This window comes from Anser cygnoides, chromosome 2 (genome assembly GCF_040182565.1).
Source record: "Anser cygnoides isolate HZ-2024a breed goose chromosome 2, Taihu_goose_T2T_genome, whole genome shotgun sequence".
NCBI lineage: Eukaryota > Metazoa > Chordata > Aves > Anseriformes > Anatidae > Anser > Anser cygnoides.
This window is the reverse complement of record NC_089874.1, coordinates 8,641,944-8,663,341: the sequence shown is the minus strand read 5'-3', so window position 1 is coordinate 8,663,341 and position 21,398 is coordinate 8,641,944. Positions and strand designations below refer to the sequence as shown.

The window sequence follows — 21,398 nt, the reverse complement described above, 5'->3', positions numbered from 1 at the left end:
GATCATTTACTGATGAACTGCTGATCTTTTTTTAGATCTGTTTATTTTCATTGCTTATGAATATGTACTATTATACAGTCTCCTCTCTGAGCCTACCAAGGAAAAAAATATTTATTTATTTATTTATTTATTTATTTATTTATTTATTTATTTATTTATTTTCTGAACTAGAACAGCAGGACTGTTATCCATATTTTTCCCTTACCTTTGGATAATGATACATTTTGACAGTAGGGTAAAGGCTGCCAGTGTATACTGGGATCTCCATGGTGGGGACTCTGGAGGCATTAATTGTTGCATATGCTAACCTGGTGCCATCAGGAGACCACCAATGAGCAATATGTGTCTTCAAGATCTCCTCTAAAAAAAAAAAAAAAAAAAAAAAAGGAGAGGAAAAGAAAAGACTATTAGATGTAAATTACTAGTTATCAAGAAATGAAAATAATGTAGATATAAAAATCCCAGTCTAATCACAGCACAGGGAAGATGTCACAGGAATATCAATTAAAATGTTTATTAAATTACGCCATATGCACAAATGAACACAACTGATAACAATTACTCTGAATATATAGGTTATTAAGCATAATTGTATTGCTCGAGAAACATCAAATTATTCATGAAAGAACAAAGGGCCCTCCTGTTCCTACTATGTGTCCTGTGCTTGGGTATAAGAACATACAGGTTTTGGGTTCCTACCTGGCTGATGACAGCAAAAGCAAGGCTCCCTTGGGGCTGTTATACCCCGTGGAAATACTGCAGTGGCTGAGGTTTAATTCTCCTCCATAAATACTTTACAGTCATACTAGACACATATCAATGGATTCAACCAGCCTTTATACATAGGTACAAGTGCTTCAGATGAAATTGAAGTTGCCAGTTGGAAATAAACAAAAATACCAATTTTCTATAAATTATGCCATGTTGGAACTTTGTAACACTTTTCCTTAGAGTCTGTGGCCTGGTTGCCGTATTGAACTTTATCCCTATTTCATTTAAAAATCATTTTTGCAATGCAATATTCCATAAGTAGCCAGGGTCAGAGGTGTGGTTGGTGTTGACAAAGTACTTGGAAAGATGACAATACAAACATGTCAGAGTTCAAGTATGTAAGTGGAAAACAAGTTTGCAATCATAAGAAGCAATTTTGAAGTCTGGCAGAACCTAATTCTCATTTAATATAAATTCAAAGGACTTTTAATTTCTAATACTTTCTCTTATCATTTAATATGCTTCATTGCAAAGATGACCAGCTTATAGATATTCAGAAAAGCTATAAAATTCACTCTTTGTCCAAAGTGTCTCCAGTTACTGACATTTGGAAGACACTAACTTGGCTTTTTAAACCTCCTATTTTGCAAAAGGCAATAATGTAATCCATTTTCATTAAGAGGCTTAATATCATATGAGTCATTCCTATTTAAACCAGAGCAGAAGGGCTTGCATATGCTGTACAGATTGATGGGCAGGAAGACAGGTGCCGTTACTTTAATGTGAAAATAAGAATTAAAAGAGGCTGCAGAGTGTTTCTGAGCTTTCACCACTGACATCCAACTGTACAGGTCCGGGCAGCTCCAACTTTTGTTATCATCACTGGTCATTGGAGAAATGAATGAGGATTTTCAGAGTTTGGACCCACCGTGTTTTCATACCACTCCATGATAACTTCTTGGTCCAACCAAAATGCCCATCTGGTCTGAAGAGCAGAAATTCACCAAAGATATTTTATTGCATTTTAATTTAATTGAATTTAACTTAATTTAATTTTACTTCATTTTATTTTATTATTATTTTTAATATAAAATCTTGGATGGATCTCCTTGGAGAATAGATAGACAATGAGATTTGTCATAGATCAAATGGAGTAATCTTTGTTACTCCAGACTTACATTGGGTTTGAGATAGCATTCAAGGTAACACTAGGAAAGGTGCAAGGGAAAATCACCATCAATACTTATGCTTTCTACAATTAATTAATTAATTAATCAGTACTTAGTGGCAACATCTAAATGAGGGTTCAGAAGGATGTCTAGGAAGTTGCAAATACCACATGGGAAAGTATCTCTCTGGTAGATTTCTTTTGCTGCATTGTCCTGCCTGTTGTGTGTACATTTAAAAGATGCTGTTCTTGACTTTTATGTTGCTACCTGATTAAGGTCATAATTAAAAGTATAACGGAAAAGGTAAAAATGGGTGGCAGATGAATTCTTGACATTTTAACATTAATTAAGAATGACTTTATTCAGCAAACATTTTCTCAGGGATCTCAGGCTTAATGAAGCAGGTCTGCTGAAGGTCACATGCCAAGAAAGGTTTTAGCGCAGGTTTTGTAGTCCTCTGTTAATGAGATTTAATAGTGTGAACCTTTGCTTTGAAAGAAAGCCAGGACCTTGCCATTATTAGAGAGATCAGTTAGCTTTAGCAAACCAGTGAGCATTCTTCTGAAATACGATTGTGTCAGAAAGTTTCAGCTGAAAGCAGAACATAATTTGCAGACAATTTATTTTTGGGGACACTTTATTCTTTGTGCTTGTATTTACCGCACAATCAGAAAATCAGAAAGACCCCAGGGTCTTTCTCTGTCACTTCAGATCCCACTTCACATCTGTAAGAAACCAGGTTCTCATTAAACATCCCCCTCCACATATACCTCACAACCTCCTAGCTAAGAGGATATATTGAACAAAACTCTTGCTCTCTACTTTAAAGCTTGCAGTCGCTAGGTGCTACATGATGTAGGAATGATTTGAGGTGTGGAGATTCCTCAACCAGCTGCCGGTGGCTCTTTGCTCCTTTTTTTCCACCTCTTTGCCTGTCCAGGTTCAAGCACAGCTCCTGAAGCAAGTCAGTGCTTATTCTATGTTACCCCATTCAACATCGAACCGTTCTGAAACAGCGCGATGACCTTGGTTATAAGTTGTGAATCCTTGGTGGGAGACAAATATTAGCCAGCTGGTAATCCAGTGAAACACAGGAACAGGATGGGACAGCTTGACGTGGGGCATTTCTGTCTGCGGCTGAGGAAGGTGGCAGTCCAAGTAGGCAAGCCTTGTATAATAAAGTGCCACAGGTGAGGTCAATCCTTTGTTTTCTCCTAGCAAGGCATGCACTAACTGACTGGTTCAGGCAGAAATCAAAACTGCTTTAGAAATGGCCTTCACATGGGATCCCAGCAATAGCTTATGCTTACTGAGCATTACAGGATGTGTATTTTAACCCCTATTCCAGCTGAATAAGACTCAACCAAATGGCCATTTCAAAGGTGTGTGAAACAAAGGGTTTCCTGAGATAACAGACCTCAGGATGAGCATTTGAAGTCCCGGGCTAGAGTCTATTCACTGACAGGTGGGTATATATCCCTTTTCAAGACTTTAATATCGCTGGATGAGAAAGATGAAAAAAAAATATGGAGGCAACAGCAGAGATGTGAAGAGAGGAATCTTGTTAGAGTTGGATTAAAGGTTGCATTACGTAGCTGCTAGTCTTTGGTGCAGGGACCTGAAGAGCATCTAGAGTGGGTCGGGCTGCCCGTGTCAGGAATGCCATCTCCTCAGAAGAACATATTTCCTGATAGATGCTTCCCTGCTCATCGCCAGAAAGCAGAGAGCAGCAGTCCCTCACTGTGCTTCTTGGCTGGCAAGTAACAAGACGTGATGAAATTGGGTTCGGATGTAGCACTTAGCAATGGTACCTTATGGGCAAGCCCTGGATGGACTGCGCAGCAGTTGGATGGATATTTCTAGCAGGTGTCTCAGCCAAAACTAACCCAGCATGCACGTAAAAGGAAAGGAAGTGTCTGTCTGCTTCTTTCAAGCTTGAATTTATGCCAGCGGTACTTGCAAGACCAATGAAATCGGAGACTTGTATGTTACTTTAGGCAACCAATTTCTTAAAGAAGAGGAGACAAGAGCATCAGGGCTTTATCTTCTGCAACCTCAGTGGCAATCACCAGATTCTGGGTAAAACCTGTTGTGTGAACGACATTTGGAAATCTGTGCAGGTGGTTTTAATGTTGTATAACATAATCTGCCATTGAGCTATCTCTACAGACATTTCTGTGATAAATCTGCTTCCCAGGCTTATTCAGAGTTCTCAACCAGCTGAGCTCCATCTTGTTAATAAGTGCACAGAAGCATTGCGGCCATGAGGGGCAAGAAATGCATTTCTTCACAAGTTTCTAAAAATCTAACTATTTCCACAGCCTCTGCCAGTCCTGAGTCATACTTGTGATTCTGCTGAAGGTGGCCAAGTTCTTGCTTGCTGTCAGTGAAAGGATGAAGCCTTCATGAATGGCTAAATGGGAAATCCATCAGCGACTTAGGTTTTTTTTTTTTTTTTTTTTTTTTACAATTTACAAAGTCATTATGAATGACTTGCAATTTCCAACTGTGAGTTAAATGGAACAGAGACTTGCAGAAGGAGACTGGGCTTGGCTAGCCCAGTCCTCTGACAGTTGCTGTTGCAACTCCTTTCTGTCACTTCCAAAAAAAAAAAAAAAAAAAAAGAATAAATGCAGCATCAGGAGAAAAAATGGAGAAAAAAAAAAAAAGGAATAATTCTAAAGTGTGGTTTTTTTTCTTTTTTTTTTTTTTTCTGTTGTCATAGTCAACAGAGTCTGAGTTTATTATCTGTATAATTCACCCACTGAGGCTATGCATATCACAAGCATCAATAGTCCAATTTCCATGCAAGACAAAACCAGCTGAAGACACCACTTTTCAGTCTTTGGCTGCTCACGTCTACCAGTAAGAATGGCCAGGAAAAAATGTTATAGTGAATACAAAGAAAGTAACCTTTTCTCTTCAAAGAGAAAAATGGCTTTCCCATAGATCAGTGCTGCAGACAAACAAGCGAACTCCGTAGTCTGAATGGTGTGTCCACTTTTGGCAAAGCCCCTTGTGTTACACCGATGAGCTGCAGTGACCAATTGCAGTATCATTAACTTCAGAAAAGTAACCATTGAGGAGGTGTCCTTGGAGACTAAGCAGAAAGGCTTTTCTTAACTGCATCTAGGAAATAGAGGCTTTCTGCATCTCTAAAGGTCAAAAAAGGGTATAGTGCGTAGAGACACAAAGAGGCTTTACTATTAAATAAATCAATTACTTTCATACAATTAGAATTATTTTCTTGCTCCAGACATTAAACCTTTTTCTTCAGTAGGAAATCAAAACAATATTCTTAATGTTGTGCCCACAGAAGACAACAAAGACAGAATACAGTTTGATTCTCCTCTGAGTAGATGTACACACAGATACACACACATTTAAGCACATCTAGCTGGCTGCTAATAGATACATTAATTTCATAGTACTTTAACTTTTACATAAAGAACTACATAAGATTTAGTCTGTCAGAGGGAACTTCCAATTTGTATGTTATTTATTGCTGATGTGGCAAAGCACAGTGATTCCAGGGAGCAGAATCAGTAGTTTTGTTTGTGCAATGTATAGTAGATGATGCTCAGATCATTTAGGATTTGGTGTGCTGAAGGCATTTTACTGTTTTATTAAAACTGTTAATGAAAAGGAATCTTAAACAAAATGAAATTAAAGCCTAGCACAAAGGCCAAGGCTTACATTAGAAAAGAAAACAGTAGGAAGCATCAAAAGAAGATAAGAGGAAGAGAGATCAGAGAACCAAAAGGGGGTGTAGGAACGGAGGAAACAAAGACTTCTGAGATAGCGAAACCCCAAGGGTTCTCAGAGAAACATCACATAAATACACATGCCTATTTGACAGCTACCATTTGTTTTAAAATCAATTATTAGATCATCTCAAACCACCAACCATGCGTCCAAATCGATTACTATTTTGTAGTTTGACAGCAGGTATTTTTACCTGGTTATGGAAAGTTTGTACTGTCCTTCCCTGACTTGTGCTTCAGGGGTAGCTTCAGAAGACCACCATGACATCTTTTGCACATATGCAAACCAAATTTTCTCTCAGTTGCTGTAGTGCAGCTCTACAATGTCTTCCATTAAGTCACTTTAATGTGTATAAAATGGGTGTAAAGTAGTTATGTGTACTCAAATAGAATAAAATTCTGTTTTATATTACTTGTTTTGTATTATTCTTTTTTATATTACTGTTTTATATCCAATCTACATTTTCCTGTGTTGGCGATATTTTATGCTGATGTCAGCAATAGCCCTGCAGCACTATCGATTTCAGTGGGATTAATACTGTTTTAGAGTTGTGTAATCGAGTCAGATGAAAAAAAGTCATTTTTCAGGATCACTAAACAGCTCTATGCCCTTTTGGAAAGAGGTGGAGGTTACAAATAAAAAATAAAAATAAAAAAATAAAAAAGGAGAAGAAATAACACTCCAAAATCCAGTTTCAACCCAATCTCATGGTTCCTGTATGCAGGCAACAAATATTCTTAAGGTATTCGTGTCATCATCAAAGAGATCCTTAAGGAAAACTGAGTGCCGTGCTCATCCCAATGACTCCTTATTCCTTCCCAAAACACACAGCCTCCTCTGCTGTGACAGGCAATGGGCTTATGTAAAGATAAACTATTAATTTCCGCTGTGGGATTTGAAGACATGCTTTAAAGAACACATTTTAACATAAAATCCTTGATCCCAAAATGTCACCACCCGATGGCAGCAGCATCACACAGTCGAGGTGCTCCCATGTGTTCAGCAGCAGCGGGAACATGGCAGCCCCCCATCTCGGGGAAAGGAGCCCAGCCAGATTTGCATCTCCTCAAGCACGGGGAAGGTGTGGGCTGCAAGTGTCATTAATTTCCCCTTAGTCATGCAGCTTAATTGCTTGAACACATGTTGTTTTCTGCTCGCGCAGCCTTGCAGCCCTGTGTTCCTCGCAGAACGCTCTGGTGAGATGTTAGCTTTTCCTCTGGTCTCCTCCTGGTTGAGAAGGGACAGGCAGAAGAGGGGTTTATTTGCCATCTTAGCTCCCAAACTGGCCATGTTACTAATCAGTTATGCAGCCTGACGTGGGATGCCGTCTGGTCTCAAGGACTCGCAGTGCTGTGGACGGGGCATGCAGCAAGTGTCGTCCTTCCTGGTCTGAGCAAGCAGGAAGGAAGCCAGAGGACATGCAGGGCCTTCAGCTGTGCCCTTGGGAAGAAGGAGCAGCTCATCTCCACCTGCAGTGGGCGAGGGCTCATCCTCTGCTTTCTGCCTCCGTGTGCTCAGATGTTGCCCAATTTCTGACCACTCAAATCCAGGCTCCTTATCCACAGTCCCAACTATCTGCAGTTCCCACCATGGTTTCTTTGAGGACAGGCTTTAGGACAAGGAGCAGCACTGAGGACACTTCAGGAGGGCATCTCAACCACATCAAAACTGCTTGTTTAATGTTTTGTTGTTGTTGTTTTTCCTGGTCCGCTGATTCTTCTAATTTGTTGTGTTCCTTTCACCAAAGGATCCTGTAGTTCCTGTGTGAGTCAGGGCACCGGGGTGATGTTTACAAGGTTATTGATAAGTAGTTGCCAGACCTTCTTTGCTGCTGAGAGCCTGGGGGCTTCAAAACACTGACAGCATCTCTTACAGCCCTGATTCTGACCTCAGGTACTTCTCTGCAGCTCTTTGCATTCAGCAGAGTGCATGCAGAAGGTCAGGTTGTAATAACTAAGAAATCATGAATATTTGAAGTCCATGTCATTCATACAAATAGATTTGCTGAAAAAACAAACAAACAAAAAAAACACACACACGCACACACAAAAAATAGATGCACACAAGTGCCTTGAGAGGTCTGCTCCCCACTCCAGACCCTCTAGGCAGGCAAGGTGACCACACTCCATACACACTACCATACCATCCTGAAGGCACATGAATGTTTTGGAGCCAGTTTTGCAGCAAGCACTGCAAGACATAAAGGGAGATATACACCACAGCAGAACAACACCGACTTGTCTCCATGTCCCCCTTTTATTTTCATAACTTTTCCTTCTTTATGCTTCTGGCTTTTTCTCTCCTGTGCACCATCATTAGCAATCCTTTGCTGTTTGCTTTCAAAAGGATCCAAGGTTTATGCTTACAATAGCTCTTAACAATTAGCATGTTTCCTCCTTCCCTGGTGTGAGTCAGTCGCAGCCACAGCAAAACCCTCTTGAACCATTCTGGCTAGACCAGCATGCAGACATTTCATCAAAACAGGCAAGTCTGTAATCTGTCAGGATGCCTGAAGATAATGAAAATGGGGACGGAATTATGAAAGTAGAAATATTACTTAGAGATCACATAGTCAGATATTCCTATTTCTAACACTCACTCCAAAGAGCAAATGCATCTAGAAAACATGTCCGCAGTGGCAGACTGCAGTATGTCACTAATGCATAATAATGTATTTTTCCATTACCTGCCGTAAGCATAAACCCACAGCCTGTTGTCAGCTCTCCATGGAAGCCTGTTAGTGCTGGAGGCACTAAATCTACAGTAACTTTAGCTGGCAAAAGTCTTGAGCAATTTGCACTGCACTCGTTGCTGTGGGTAAATGGTCGTTGCAAGGTCTCTTACCTCCTCAGTGGGTAAGGACTTCAACGAGACAGAATTCATGTTGCCCAATTGACTGGACGTAGTCGGGCTCCTTATAGTCAAGCCCCATTTTTTTTTTTTCTTTTTCCTGCCACTTAACAGGTTGCTATGGCTGGAAATACAATTTGCTTATCTGTGCAATGCAGTGAGACAAATCAAGGCTTTCATTATATGCTGAATATTACTCTATTCAAACCTGCTCAAGCAGCTTCCACCACACCTTTCCTTTAAATTAAAAGTTACAGATTCTTCCCAGCTAATCTGTGGGTTTTATGACAGCAAGAAGATGGACAGCCAACTTTGACACAAGGGTTCAATTTCAATAGCTACAGACGTATCAAGAAAGTTAGTGATCACAAAACCCTCTGAATTTGACTATCAAAAATTCATTAGAGGATTGCAATAGTTCAAGAACACAAGTGCCCCAAAGCAATCTCTTTTAATGTTTCATAAAGAAATATGAGAGATAAGAAGACTGAACAGCCTGACATTGCTATTAAAGAACTTGATCCTCAGCCCCATGTACTTCTTTCAGTACCTGTGCAAGCTGTCTTTCACATGAATTCCTCGCATGATTTATTCACTCTGCTAGTCACCTACGTGAGGGCTAATAAACCTGTTAATATTACAAAAAAAGGTTCTACATTATAAAATGGGAACTGTAGCACATTAACTGAACTTAGTTGAGCTCCAAACTCCTTACCCAGTGTAAACTGCTACAGACGTTGAACGGCCATTAAAAACCCACTCAGAGTTTATATTGCCCTGCTATGGCAAAAATCCCCAGAGGCTTCAACCTCAGCAGTGATTCAGGGTCTGGCTAACTGGGAGATTTAGCTGAATAATGACTCAGAGGATGAATCCAATTTTACAGTGCTGTATAATTAGAGGAACTACTGAGATCAATAGAATTACCCAGGAATAATCAAAATGAGCGCAGGATAAAAACAGAAGCAGAATTAGCTTATAGCAATATTTCAGAAAACAAAACAAAACAAAACACCATACTCTTATTAAATAACAGAAACTTATTATTAATGAAGGCAATGGCATATAATAACATTATACCACTGATGGATCAGTGTGGTTTGACTGTGTTTTTGAGTAGTGGTATTTGTATGTGCAAGCAGAAAACACTAAAAAGTACTCTTCAAGAAAGAGTGAGAACCGGATCTGATAAACCCTTTCCAGTTACTATGCACAAATTGTATCAAAACAAGTCACAAAATCATATAAAATAATTGATACACACTTGTATATGAACAAAGTGCTTACTTATATTCTTCCTTGCTAACAACAATGTGTGTAGTCACATCCAATAGTAATATAATAGGAACTCCAGAAAAGATGAGTAGTTCTAAAATCAGTGAAACTATCTGGTTATGCTGGCTCTATGAGGGCCAATATTGGTTGGTTTCTGGCTGAATCCAATCTGCATATGCAGGGAATCCTGACAGCATGGGCTCTCCAGGCCCATACAATCCCCATCTCCAAAATCTTTCTTGGGAACATCCCAGTCCCACCAACAAATCTGGCCTCTCATGATGCTGTGAAAATTAGAAATCATTTGGATGCACTGCTGCACGATGGTGTTGGACACGTAACAAGCAGTAAAAATGCTGAAGAAAAAGAAAAAGGAAATAGAAGGAGGTGTAGGCATCGTAAGAAACAGTGTGAACCCCTTCTAGTTAAGGAAAAAACGTTAACAAAATCACTCCATGCTCTTGCTATATGTTTTCTTCCTCTTGCATGCAAGTCTTAGGAGACCTCTGCTATCGATTGAGGTAAGCAAATAGAAAAGACAAATGTATCTGCATGATAATGTCAACCCATTGAAACCTCTTTTATCTCTATTATGAGGAAAAACAACTTTTTTTTTTCCCAATATTTCTGAGCTGCAGACTACCATGTAGTTATTGTAACCCTATCAACAAAAGCTTGCATGATGGCCTTCCTTGGACTTCTCAGAATTAGTCCATTTCTCTCCAGGGAGCTGCAGACCTAAGATTAAGCCCAACTAACACCCAGAAGTTGGTTACAGCTGCTTTGGGGACAGGTGATGTTCCCAGCTGCTCTACTACGAGAGGGAAAGTGTCATGGTACCCTGCTCCAGGTACAGCCCAGGGAAAGAGCACTGAGCCTGTGTCACTCTCATCAACATCTTCAGCCCAGAAACTTACTTCAGTAAGTCGATGGTAAATAAAACCCAATGTCCTCTGTATGCAGAATGCCTGATAGGGAAATTCTGGTAGAACGTAAATCAGTCTGCAACAAAGCACATTCCTGCAGTGACCACTTGACAGCTTTTTATATTAAGACAGTGAGCACATGCCCAGACGAGGAAAGACAGGTTAGGGAAACACCTTCTCTTCTAATGAGGTGGAAGAGGTGGAAAGAAAGTTGTTGTGTTTCCCTTCACATCTGCCAAGCGCAGAGGTTATAAAGGCTTTCAAGGGCTGACACATTGCAGCTTCAAGTAGGAGCTCTGTGGACCAAGAGCCACCCATCTTGTGCAGTCACCATGGCTGCATAGCTGAACAAAGTTTACAGCAAGCCTATGAGATACTTTTGTAGAAGTTAGCCAAAAAATATATAGGACCCCTTTATTAACTCCAGCATATGGGGCAGCCCAATGGGAAGAGATCTCCAGCTCCTCTCATCGCTGGGCTGGACAGTCAATGACAAAGGCTGAATGACCTTTTTCCAGTTTTCCAGTGGAGATAAAGAATCAAAATCCAGTTGATTTTTTGTGCGTAACGTTTAACACATTCATGATGTTTTTAAAGGAGCTTTGCCACATTTCCCCTTATAGGCACTATGCCAACATAGGTTTCACTATTCAACAGCATTTTTATTTTTAAATTTATGAACAAATTAATTTCCTTAAAAAGTCCAAAGTTTGTATCTCTAATGACTGCTGGTTTTCCTTTAAAGCTACAATAATTAGAGTCTCCTAATGAGAATTTTAATTGGATAGTGAATTAAATACCAGATGAGGTTAACTATTTATACTAGCAATGCAATTCCGGAGGTTTAGATATTTTTTATTTTGTTGTATTGATTTGAATTTTTCTATTCCCTGTTGTATCTTGCTTCTCATAGTTACACACTGAATTCATCATTTTAACTTTTTTAATTTCAGGTGACTAAGCCCATCCATAAACTAGCATGTAAAATTTCTGAGAAAAATAGATCAAAATGCATAGAGAAATATACATATAAACACAGACAGTGTCATGCATAAGAACAGCAACAGCATGAAGAAATTGCCTGCATAATTGGATCCAAAACTGATAGAAAAAAAAATTATTAAAACCGAATATCATAGAAAGGCAATTAAGAATTTTAAGGAAAAAATGATTAATTAGCTGCAAATTATAAGTATTACTTTGAACTGCTTTGTACAGAACAGTATCAAATTACTAATTATCCTTGCCCGCTTTGTTCAAAGATCATGAATGTGCATTTTAATTTACACTGGAGTCATCTAAGTACAGTGAGAGCCAGCATGTAGAATTTTGAAGAAATCACTTGGGATGAGGGGAAACTCCCCCATTACCATATAAATGACATGCACAGAGTTATAAATGACATGCATTAGATCCAGCTCATATTGTTCCTTTGGATGTAGCAGGCAAATACCGGAAATTATAATAAAGCTTATAACCTACCAGATAATAAATGCAACCCATACCCCACAAATCCCCATCTACCAAAGATAATTTTGTCTGCTGTTTTTTGCTGATTAAGGGTGGCTTTGGAAAACAAAAACAAAACCAAAAAAAACCTTTCAATTTCCCCTCTTTATCTGCTACATTTATTGGCAGGGTAGATGGCTCCATTTTTATCTACCTAAAAGCTCATTATATCTAGTGTAGACTAATCTTCATTTCCAAGGCCCTTTGTAGCCTCCTTTACCTTTAAACACTTGCTGTTTTAGTATCAAGGACAATTCCCACATAGAAAAGCCTCATTATAGCAACACCTTTGCTGGTATGATTTTTCCTGTGCCATCCACAATGTTAGCAGTGCTGCTGTGTTGAGATCATGGCTGACTGGTATCTCATTACTCCCTGCACGTATTCATGGATGGGGCTGTTTTCATGGGGTTTTTGCTTAGCGCCAGGCAGAACAAGGCCATAGGAGGTCCTAAGGGTCCTCAGGAAGGCAGCAGCTTAGCAGGTGCTTTCTCACTGCCAGCCTATAAAATACCCACCCTGAAATGCCTCAAAATGTTTGAATGGCAAACATTATCCAATTGCAAAGAAACTGCAAAGAAAATATAATTGCCCTTGCTGAACAGGACCAGAATTGCTGAATTGTACTCCTTGTTCTTCTAAAGTTATTTTCTAAATCATGTTATTCCTGGCATATTTGGATGTGGGTTACCCTCACAGATGGCACTTTTAATATATACTGTCCTCTTCTTTCTGAGGCTTCCGTGGATGTCTTTCATCTTCTCACAGTAATTTTTCCCTGGAAGACAGAGCAGCTTGGGGCTGGCTGAACATCCATTTCCCACCGATGGCTTCCAGCTACATTTTCCCCCGAGGTGAGTATCCTGCCCCACTCCCATGGGGGCAGAGACCAGTTTTGGGGAACATCCATCACAGAGGGGTGCTGTGTTGTACTCTTCGGGCATCTTCAGAGTGATCTCTCTCTGTCCTTCCCTTCATGTGCTTCAGTCAGTGGCCATAAATTTCAGTGATGTTTTGGGCACATCAGTGGTGAGGTCTCATCTTCATCAGGCTTAGCAGGACTCCACCAGTATATGAAAATACTTGAAGCATGGTTACTTCATGGAAAGGATCTTTATTATTTTTCAATTTGAAAAGCATTTCATTGACAAATGCTAACAGGAAGTTTGGTTTCTGATCTGCACATCTACATTCCCCAACTGGCAAAGGAACCATGATATACCACTATGAACACAACCATCTTCTTGACTAATTGCCTGTAAATTATCTCTCTGTGCCTTGTGTACTCAGAGAACTGGCTTAGAGCAATTTTAAGTCCATAGGTTGTGTAAATAATGTATCCAGTAATATATACTAATGATCCATTTCTTGGTTTTCATTGTAATAGGAAGAAATGTAACAGTGCTATGCTTTTCCACCAAGTATTTATGTGTTTGAAGGAGCCAAGTCCACTTCCTTTATACCTGTGAAAGCACTACATGATTTATTATTTTCCACTTCAAACCAAAAATAGACATTTACTCAGGAAAATTGTGCAGCCAAATAACTCTTTTGTACTTTCTTTCCATTTTCAAGTGGTCAGCAAAGAGCACACTTATTCCACTAAGTGAACTACAAACTTAAAATGAGGTGAACTTGAACAGAAGTGACTCTTGATCTTCTTGTTTAAGATGCTGTGTTGTAGGCAAAGGGCTAGTTTCTCCTACAAATCGTATCTCTGTTGTGCTTTCAAGTGCATACTTTCTCTAGAGGAGAAGTCCAGATCAAAGAAAGTACTGAGGTGGTCAGGAACAATCTCTGGATGCCCACAGATGTTACTTTGCTGGAACCAAGGTTGAACACTTTGTGATCTGCTGTTTACTACCAAGCACTTGGTGAACTTGCGTTTGTAATTTCTATACTGTCCAAGCAAATAGCTCATTCAGAACATCAGTTTTGGGACAGAAATAGAAAGGTTGGTTGGCTGGTTGGTTGGCTGGCTGGCTGGCTGGCTTTTTAACCCTAAGGGGTAGCACTTGTGCTCTGAGCAGCATCATCCATCACGTTGTCACTGTCCTCTGCCAGGGAAAGGAGCTGGGCCAGGGCTGGGGCCCAGCTGGGATCTGCAGCAGCCCTTTTGAAGACTCAGTGTTGAAATACAACCTGGTGGTACTCCTTGAGTCGTCACTAACAGTTTGTTGCTTACCACCTCCCCCCTTTTGTCTAGCTGCCCTGCAGGCTCAGAAGCATTCTCCAAGTTGGAGACTGGAGGTATGTTTTCTTCCATCCCACTCACTTTCCACTCTTCCTGAAACTTCCCTTCAGGCTGAGGTGTCATTCTGAAGTGTTGTGCTGCATGATCTCCTCATTAAAGAGAATCTTGGGCCTCTGTAATGGATAGATCCTGTACTACAACGCTTCCAAATGGCAGCTCACACTAGCAGAAAGTTGTTATTATGTCTGCCTTTCTGTCTTGCGACTCCCACCTCTCATCTGGCACCACAGGCTCTCTGCTAAGGGAGCCAGAACAACCCCCTGAAAGTTATCTTTTCTCCTTTTTGGGATTATTATTCTTTCCTGCGTCATTTTAAAGCTCACAAAAGCACTGAAACTGAAAAGCATTTCTGACACATTCCAGACCTCTGTGGTTCACTATTTGCCAGGCAAGCATGCAGTTCAAATCAACAAGGTCAAAATCAGGTGGCTAAAATTCAGAGGTAGGCTCTTAAACAAGAGGTATCCCATACTTGTGGAGTTCTTACTCAAATAACACAAAGTTTTAGCTGAGTTCAGCACTGCCAAGAAAGGGCCTTTTAAAAGAACCATGAGCCTATGACTGGGCAGAAGTAAACCCCTTGTTTGTCTCAACACTTTGCCATTCAAGAAGTGCAAGCAGAAGGATGACAACTTCTCCCACAGCTGCTCCAGGTCTGGTGCTTATCTGTGGTGCCCATGAGCCAGAGCTGCAGCCTCACTGCTGGACCTGTCTAAATTCCCAGGGAAATTCCCCAGAGCACTGCCCACTGGACAATAACTCCATCACCTCCTTGAGCCTCCTGAGCCTCCCATCCCACCTGTTTTTTTATCCTCCTCAATAGATGATGGGATCTCCACAGTTGCTCTGTGTGCCAAGTAGTAGATAAAAGAGCAGAGAAACAGGAAAGGATTCTAACATACCTACATTTGGCTGGAAAATAATTCCTCCAAGGCGTCATCGTTCATAATACAGTCTGGGCAAGAAGCACTAAATCATGGGGATTTATAGACCCCTGAAAACCCTGCAGCAAAACCATGCTGCAGCTTCGTGCCATGCCTCTGCGAGGCAGCACAGCCCCAGCTACAGCACCTGAAGCAATTCAGGACACAGCTTTTCCCTCCTGTCCTGTTCTCAAGGTCTCGAGCCTGCTCGTGATACTCCAGAATAATACAGAACATTCTCCAGGGTAGTACAGGTCAGTTCAATAATCAAGCAAACTTTAATTTTTACAATGAGGTATTGAATCTTTTAAGTCATCTCTGTGAGCAAAGTCTGAGGCAGAGACTGGAAAATCAAAACAAATGCAATAAATACAACGATCTCCAGATAATTCCCATCAAGTAGGATTTATTTCATTGTCTGTTTTCAGGCCGTTGCCTTCAATTTTAAAAGCACAATAGCATGAAAGCATAATGTTTTGCTTTTAGGAGCTGTTTTTCTTCCATTCTGTTTCTTACGATTTTCCCAAATCTTTAATCTGCCTATCTTGAAAGCCTCCTGTAAAAAATTGCTTTTGATCTAGTCTGATGCAGTAGCAACTGATAGTTTTTTTTTTCTCTCTTTTTTTCTTTCTTTTTTTTTTTTCTATTGTTGTTAAATCAAATACAAGACAATGACTCAACTTGGAGGAAAAGCAAAACTAATGTAGGAGGCAAATGCTTGTGAGTCATATCAGTAGAAAGGGAAGGCCTGAAGTGATTTGCTCCTATTTTTTGGGGGGATTTGCAAGTCAGGTGAGAGCCTGTCAGCCCCTCCGCTGTGCAAAACAGAAATAACAGTGCAGCAGAGCTGGGGCATCTTGAACACCAGGCATTTTTCCTCCAGCTCATAGGGTGCCCCATGGGTTGGAAAGGCTCCTACCCCTGTTGAAGTCACTTAGACTGGTGCAACCTTCCTGTGTGGTGACACACACAGACACATCTTTCTCCCATCCAGGCATCCCTCATGTCCTGACACTGAACCTGCTAGGAGTCTGGGCTGGCGGCAAGCTCAGGACCATGCAGAGAACAGCCAGATCTGGGTTTTTGTGCTATGCCATGCCTTTTCTTTGGCATCTAGGGGGCCAAGGTGAGACTCTCACCTCAGTTTTGTGTCCTAATTTCTCTCGGCTCATCTAAAACCAGGTCAATAATTTTGCCTCAGTTTGCCTGTGTCTAAAAGATGATAACTCTTGTTCTACCAGGACATAATGGGAAGTTTTATTAATTGATGATTGTAAAAGGCATTAAGATCAAGAGAGAATAATTGCTTCTGTGAAGGTCGTAATTAGACACGTACCAAGAGATACAGATGAGCATTATCCGTGATGCTCATTTTATCTTACTCTTGTATTTTAGCTACAAGCGTGAGGGTGCTAAAAGAGCTGTTCTTACAAAGGCGACCGCTGTGGTTAACATGAAGCTTAAACCTGCACAACCACATGCAAGTGATGTTAAACACATTAGAGATGAGAGAAAGTGTTTTGTGACACTGAAATATAAGAAATGAGCCTTGCCATGGAGCACCTTTGGGGACAGACATCTATGGATGGAAAGAGAGTGAGGTGGCTGGCAGCCCCTGCTCCAGGAGGGTGATGCTGGAGAGGCTCCCCCGGATCTCCTCGGCTGCGTGCCAGCTCAGGGGCCAGCGCTAATCTGATCTAAGCGGGGATTGTGCAAAGCTCATCCGACTCAGGCTGTGAAATCATGCCCTTGAATCCTAATAATTTCTACAGCAATCAGTTGTCGTGCCAGGAGGAATTATGATCTAAAGTTGGGCAGGGGGAAAGAACAAGCTGACACACTTTTGTGAATCCCAAATCCTGATTTAGGGAAAACTGGAAGACTTCCCTTTATATATATATATATATACATATATATAATATAATTCTATACAGAATGTTCTAAAAAGTTCTTTTTGAGACAGTAAAGCACATATTTATAAACATGATAGCACCGGGAAGTATCTGAGCATTATTATAAAAAATTGAGAAAAATCAAAATGCATGCAGGGACTTTAGAGACAATTTCAAGAAGAGATGCAACATAATGATGGATTTTTGTACTCATAAAGGCTTATAAATGACCTCATTTTAAAAGAGATTTTTTTTTTTAAATTTCTGCACTCTTCACACTTTTCCAATGATCTTTTTTTTTTTTTTTTTTTTATGCAACAGTTAGAGTTTTGAATTAAAATTCAAGTTAAAAAAAAAAAAACACAAAACCACTCACCACCAAAGAACCAAAGGCACGCACTAATCAAAAGCAAAATGCGATTTCATCTCACATCACTTCTCCTTTCTAATCAGGATGCTATTTGCATACTTTATTTTTCCAGCAAATCATGCAGATTTGTGACTGTTTACAGCACTCCTGACTGCGCGGATAGCTGCTCCTAGCTTTCGGTAGTCTCACCACACGGTGGCAATGTAACTTCCACCTTCCTGCGAAGGGCTAAGGAGGTGAGTTGCATCTGATTTCCTCCTTCATTACTTCTTACTCACTCTAATGATTATATTTGTAGGTGCCAATTACAGGCCTCCGAGTTTCTGCTTTCCATTTCCTCTATAAATTTAATAGAGTATTGTTAGGTTTATTTTTCAAATAAACTCTGCAACATTTCCAAAGAGATTAAACCCTGCTATATAAGGGTTTTTCTTTTAGCTAATGCAATCTTGCTTGTTTCTCTGATCTCTAATGAAGTTTTGAAGACGACTGGACTTACTTCTTTTTGCCAACACATGTTCACATGCCCTTCTGTATTAACTCTTTCCCTCTGAGACAGAGCCTCTATCCTTCAGTCTTTGTTGCTTTTGTTACCCCACAGAATTTAAAAAAAAAAACCACCACAAACCACAAATAAACAAACAAAAAAAAAACTCAAAAACCAGCTTTTACCAGGTTTTAAAAACAGCATAAAAGTAATACCTCAAGCATAAACCAGAAAAAGAAAAAATAGGGATATATAGTTAGGAAGAAAACAGTAAAAGATTCAGCCTGGAGGGGAATTACAGATGCATAAGAAAATGAGATGCATGAGAAATTTACAGATGTTCTGGGCAAGAACTTTGTAAATCACAGTGAAAAATAATCCTGTAGTTCTTCTTTTTAAATGATTGTACTATTGAGACAATAATAATAATAAAAAATATCTGTTTATCATGTTTATCTGTTTATAATTTTAATATTATTATACAGAGAGCATCTAGACTTGAAATATGATGTAAACCTTTATTCTACATTTTCGAGAATTCTTAATACTTCTTAGACTGGAATATAACTACTAGCAGGTATCAGCAGGAAGGTATGATTCTCTGTTGCCAAGCCCAAACATCATAGATTTAAAGCTTAGTTGTCTATATTCAAAAATATAATGCTATGAAATTCAGTTGAAACAACCCAAAAAACAAGCAAAGTCTTGGAGTAAAATTCTGAGAAGTTTAAGGAACATGTGCATTGGTTAGAGGTATCAACTTCTGCGTAATCATATAATTTTCCTTATTTAAAGGATAAGGATCTAAAGGAATCTAAAATATACATCAGAGTGTTATACATACTAAATGAGATTGTAATGTGTGAATTTTACATCCACTTTTCTGACATATTTGTTCCCTACATAAATCAAGGGAAATAATTTTCTTTTAATAGGCTGGAGTTCAAATACTCTGCCCAACAGACTGCAGTGGCTGACCTTTGCTGTGTAATCAATACCAGGGGAAAAAAAAAAACGGGAGATATTTCTGTAGTGTAGCTTATATCCATATGGCAATCTTTGATGGCACAACCATCAAGATGTCCTGGCTACTTCACAAATAATGTTGTGAATAAAAACACAGATCACTTGATGTAGTTTTAGAACTACAGAGTGCTTCCACACTCATTAAAATCTCAAAAAATCCACAACCAAGGAACTTATTAATAAGCAGAATTTTAAATAATTATAAATGAATTAGCATATTGAGCTCTTAGCATTTTGTGTTGCTGTGCTGTTTGATGTGACTCTAAACTGTAAACTAAAATTTTCTGGCATAGATTGATGGGCTAGAACTTCATGGTCTTAAAACTTCTTATGACTGGGAAATAGGACACAAGTTTTCAGTCATCCCCCCCCCCCCCAAAAAAAAATGAAGGAGTCTAAGCAGAATTATCTGGCATACAATCATAGCTTGCCAAGATGGTAGCACAAGCTGGCTGAAGGTCTGATGGTTCAGCACCAAGAGCTGCAGGGTGTCTGCAGGCAGCTGCTGTCCCCAGCCTGGCACACAGCAGCCAATGCTGGCCACTTGCATTCTGATACTTACTCATCTAAATTTTAAGAGGATCTTTAAGATATGCTATTTCCTCCACTTTTCTAATTATGGTTACTCTATGGCATAGTTTGCCCTGTAGACCTGTATCCACTGAAGGCTGGAAAACAGCTGGTGCAGGAGTGAGGCCATATGGTAGTTACTTATAGTGACATAAACTAATAGCGTGTTGAGGGTGATATAACCCCTGGATGCTTTATCTTCCAGCAACTTCTGGCATGCCAATCTGACTCTTTAAAGATCTGCCCTTGTTCTTTGGTTTTCCTGATCCAGAGCAAAAATCCAGGTATGGTTATCTCCACGTGTTGGTAGGTATCAATGTGGAGCTTATTCACTCCAATCTGAAAAATATACTGTATTTTGACCTGTAGCACCCATATCCTCATGTACAAAAGGTGACCGAGGTCTGCCTGGTGGAGAGCTGGCATCTTGACACACGTCTAAAACCATCCTGTTTTCCCAGAACCAGCACCTTAGCATCTCGGTTGTCGTTCCTCACGTAACATCGAACACAGATAGCAGTGCTGGAGGCTGCTTCTCACATACAAAGATTTAACCTCCTGCCTGTTCTGCCAGAGGGAACAGCCGAGTTCAGCTCTGCGGGGGCATTCCTCAGCTCCTGACTGCCCTCAGCAGGAGCTCGCCCTTTGTATTCACGGGTCGTTGCCTCCTCTGCCCTTCTGCTCATAGACCTGCTCCCACCTCTGGCTGTTTCCAGCTCATGTTAGGAGCTGAAGTTGCAGTTTTTTCAACACACTTTATTACATTTTTTTTTTTTCCCATTAGGAAACCTGATGTGTGCAAATTATGAACATATGAGCTGACTTCTGTCATTATTTCTGATATTCTTTTGATTTTGCTACATTTATACAACACTGGGTAGGTCAGACCTCTAGTAAGGCTCACATTTCTCAGCAGAATTTTCATCCGTTTCATGTAGCTTTCACTTGCTCTAATTTGGACAGAATACATTATTATTATTATTATTTTTTCTTCTGGCACACAGTCTTTATTCAGGCCAAAGATCAGTGAGGCAAAGAGAATAACTACTTAAACAGCCTGTAGGTTTTCCACTGGCCCCTGAATTTTGATAAGCAAGGCTGAACCACAGAAGAATCAATGCAACAATGAAAAAGATACAGAAATTTACTTTACAGGTCAAATTGATGGAATTATTCAACAACAATATTTCTACAGCAGCTTTCAATTTTGGCTGTTCTTCTTTCTGTCACTTTAATCACTTTGTGATTGCAGCACTTTAAAAATACTAAGCTTGGTTCTTTCCTTTAAGATACGTTTTTTAAACAGAAAAATCATGGAGACACTCAGAGAAAGAAGGGGAATAATGAGACAAATGTAGATGTGCTGTGACAAAGAGCTCCACTCACTACACCGATGTCGTACGAGCAGAGGTTATGTGTTTACCTTACTTTGTATAGATGAAGGTATTTTGTACCATCTGAAGGGATGTTCCAAAAGCATTTACAGTGACTCTGTAATCTTGGAGTCAACACGTGTAACCGCAAAGAGATCAGAAAGGTCCATCAAAACTAGACATAAAATTGTATAATTGTTGGTCTGGAAGAAACCCAAAGACATCTTCTAATCCCCACGCAGCACTGAAATAGCGATCTTTTATCTCAACAACCTGTGACAGAAATGTGTCCAACGCA

General features: G+C 39.9%; 1 protein-coding gene across 5 annotated transcripts in view; it reads right to left on the bottom strand.

Moving 5' to 3' along the window:
• The window catches only part of DPP6 (dipeptidyl peptidase like 6), a 553,890-nt gene that overhangs the window by 54,396 nt on the left and 478,096 nt on the right, over positions 1–21,398 (bottom strand). For all 5 annotated transcript variants that reach the window (XM_048062457.2, XM_048062459.2, XM_048062455.2 and 2 more), the window contains exon 9: positions 206–360. In XM_048062457.2, the coding sequence (XP_047918414.1) occupies positions 206–360 (155 nt within the window). The remainder of the gene's footprint in view (positions 1–205; positions 361–21,398) is intronic.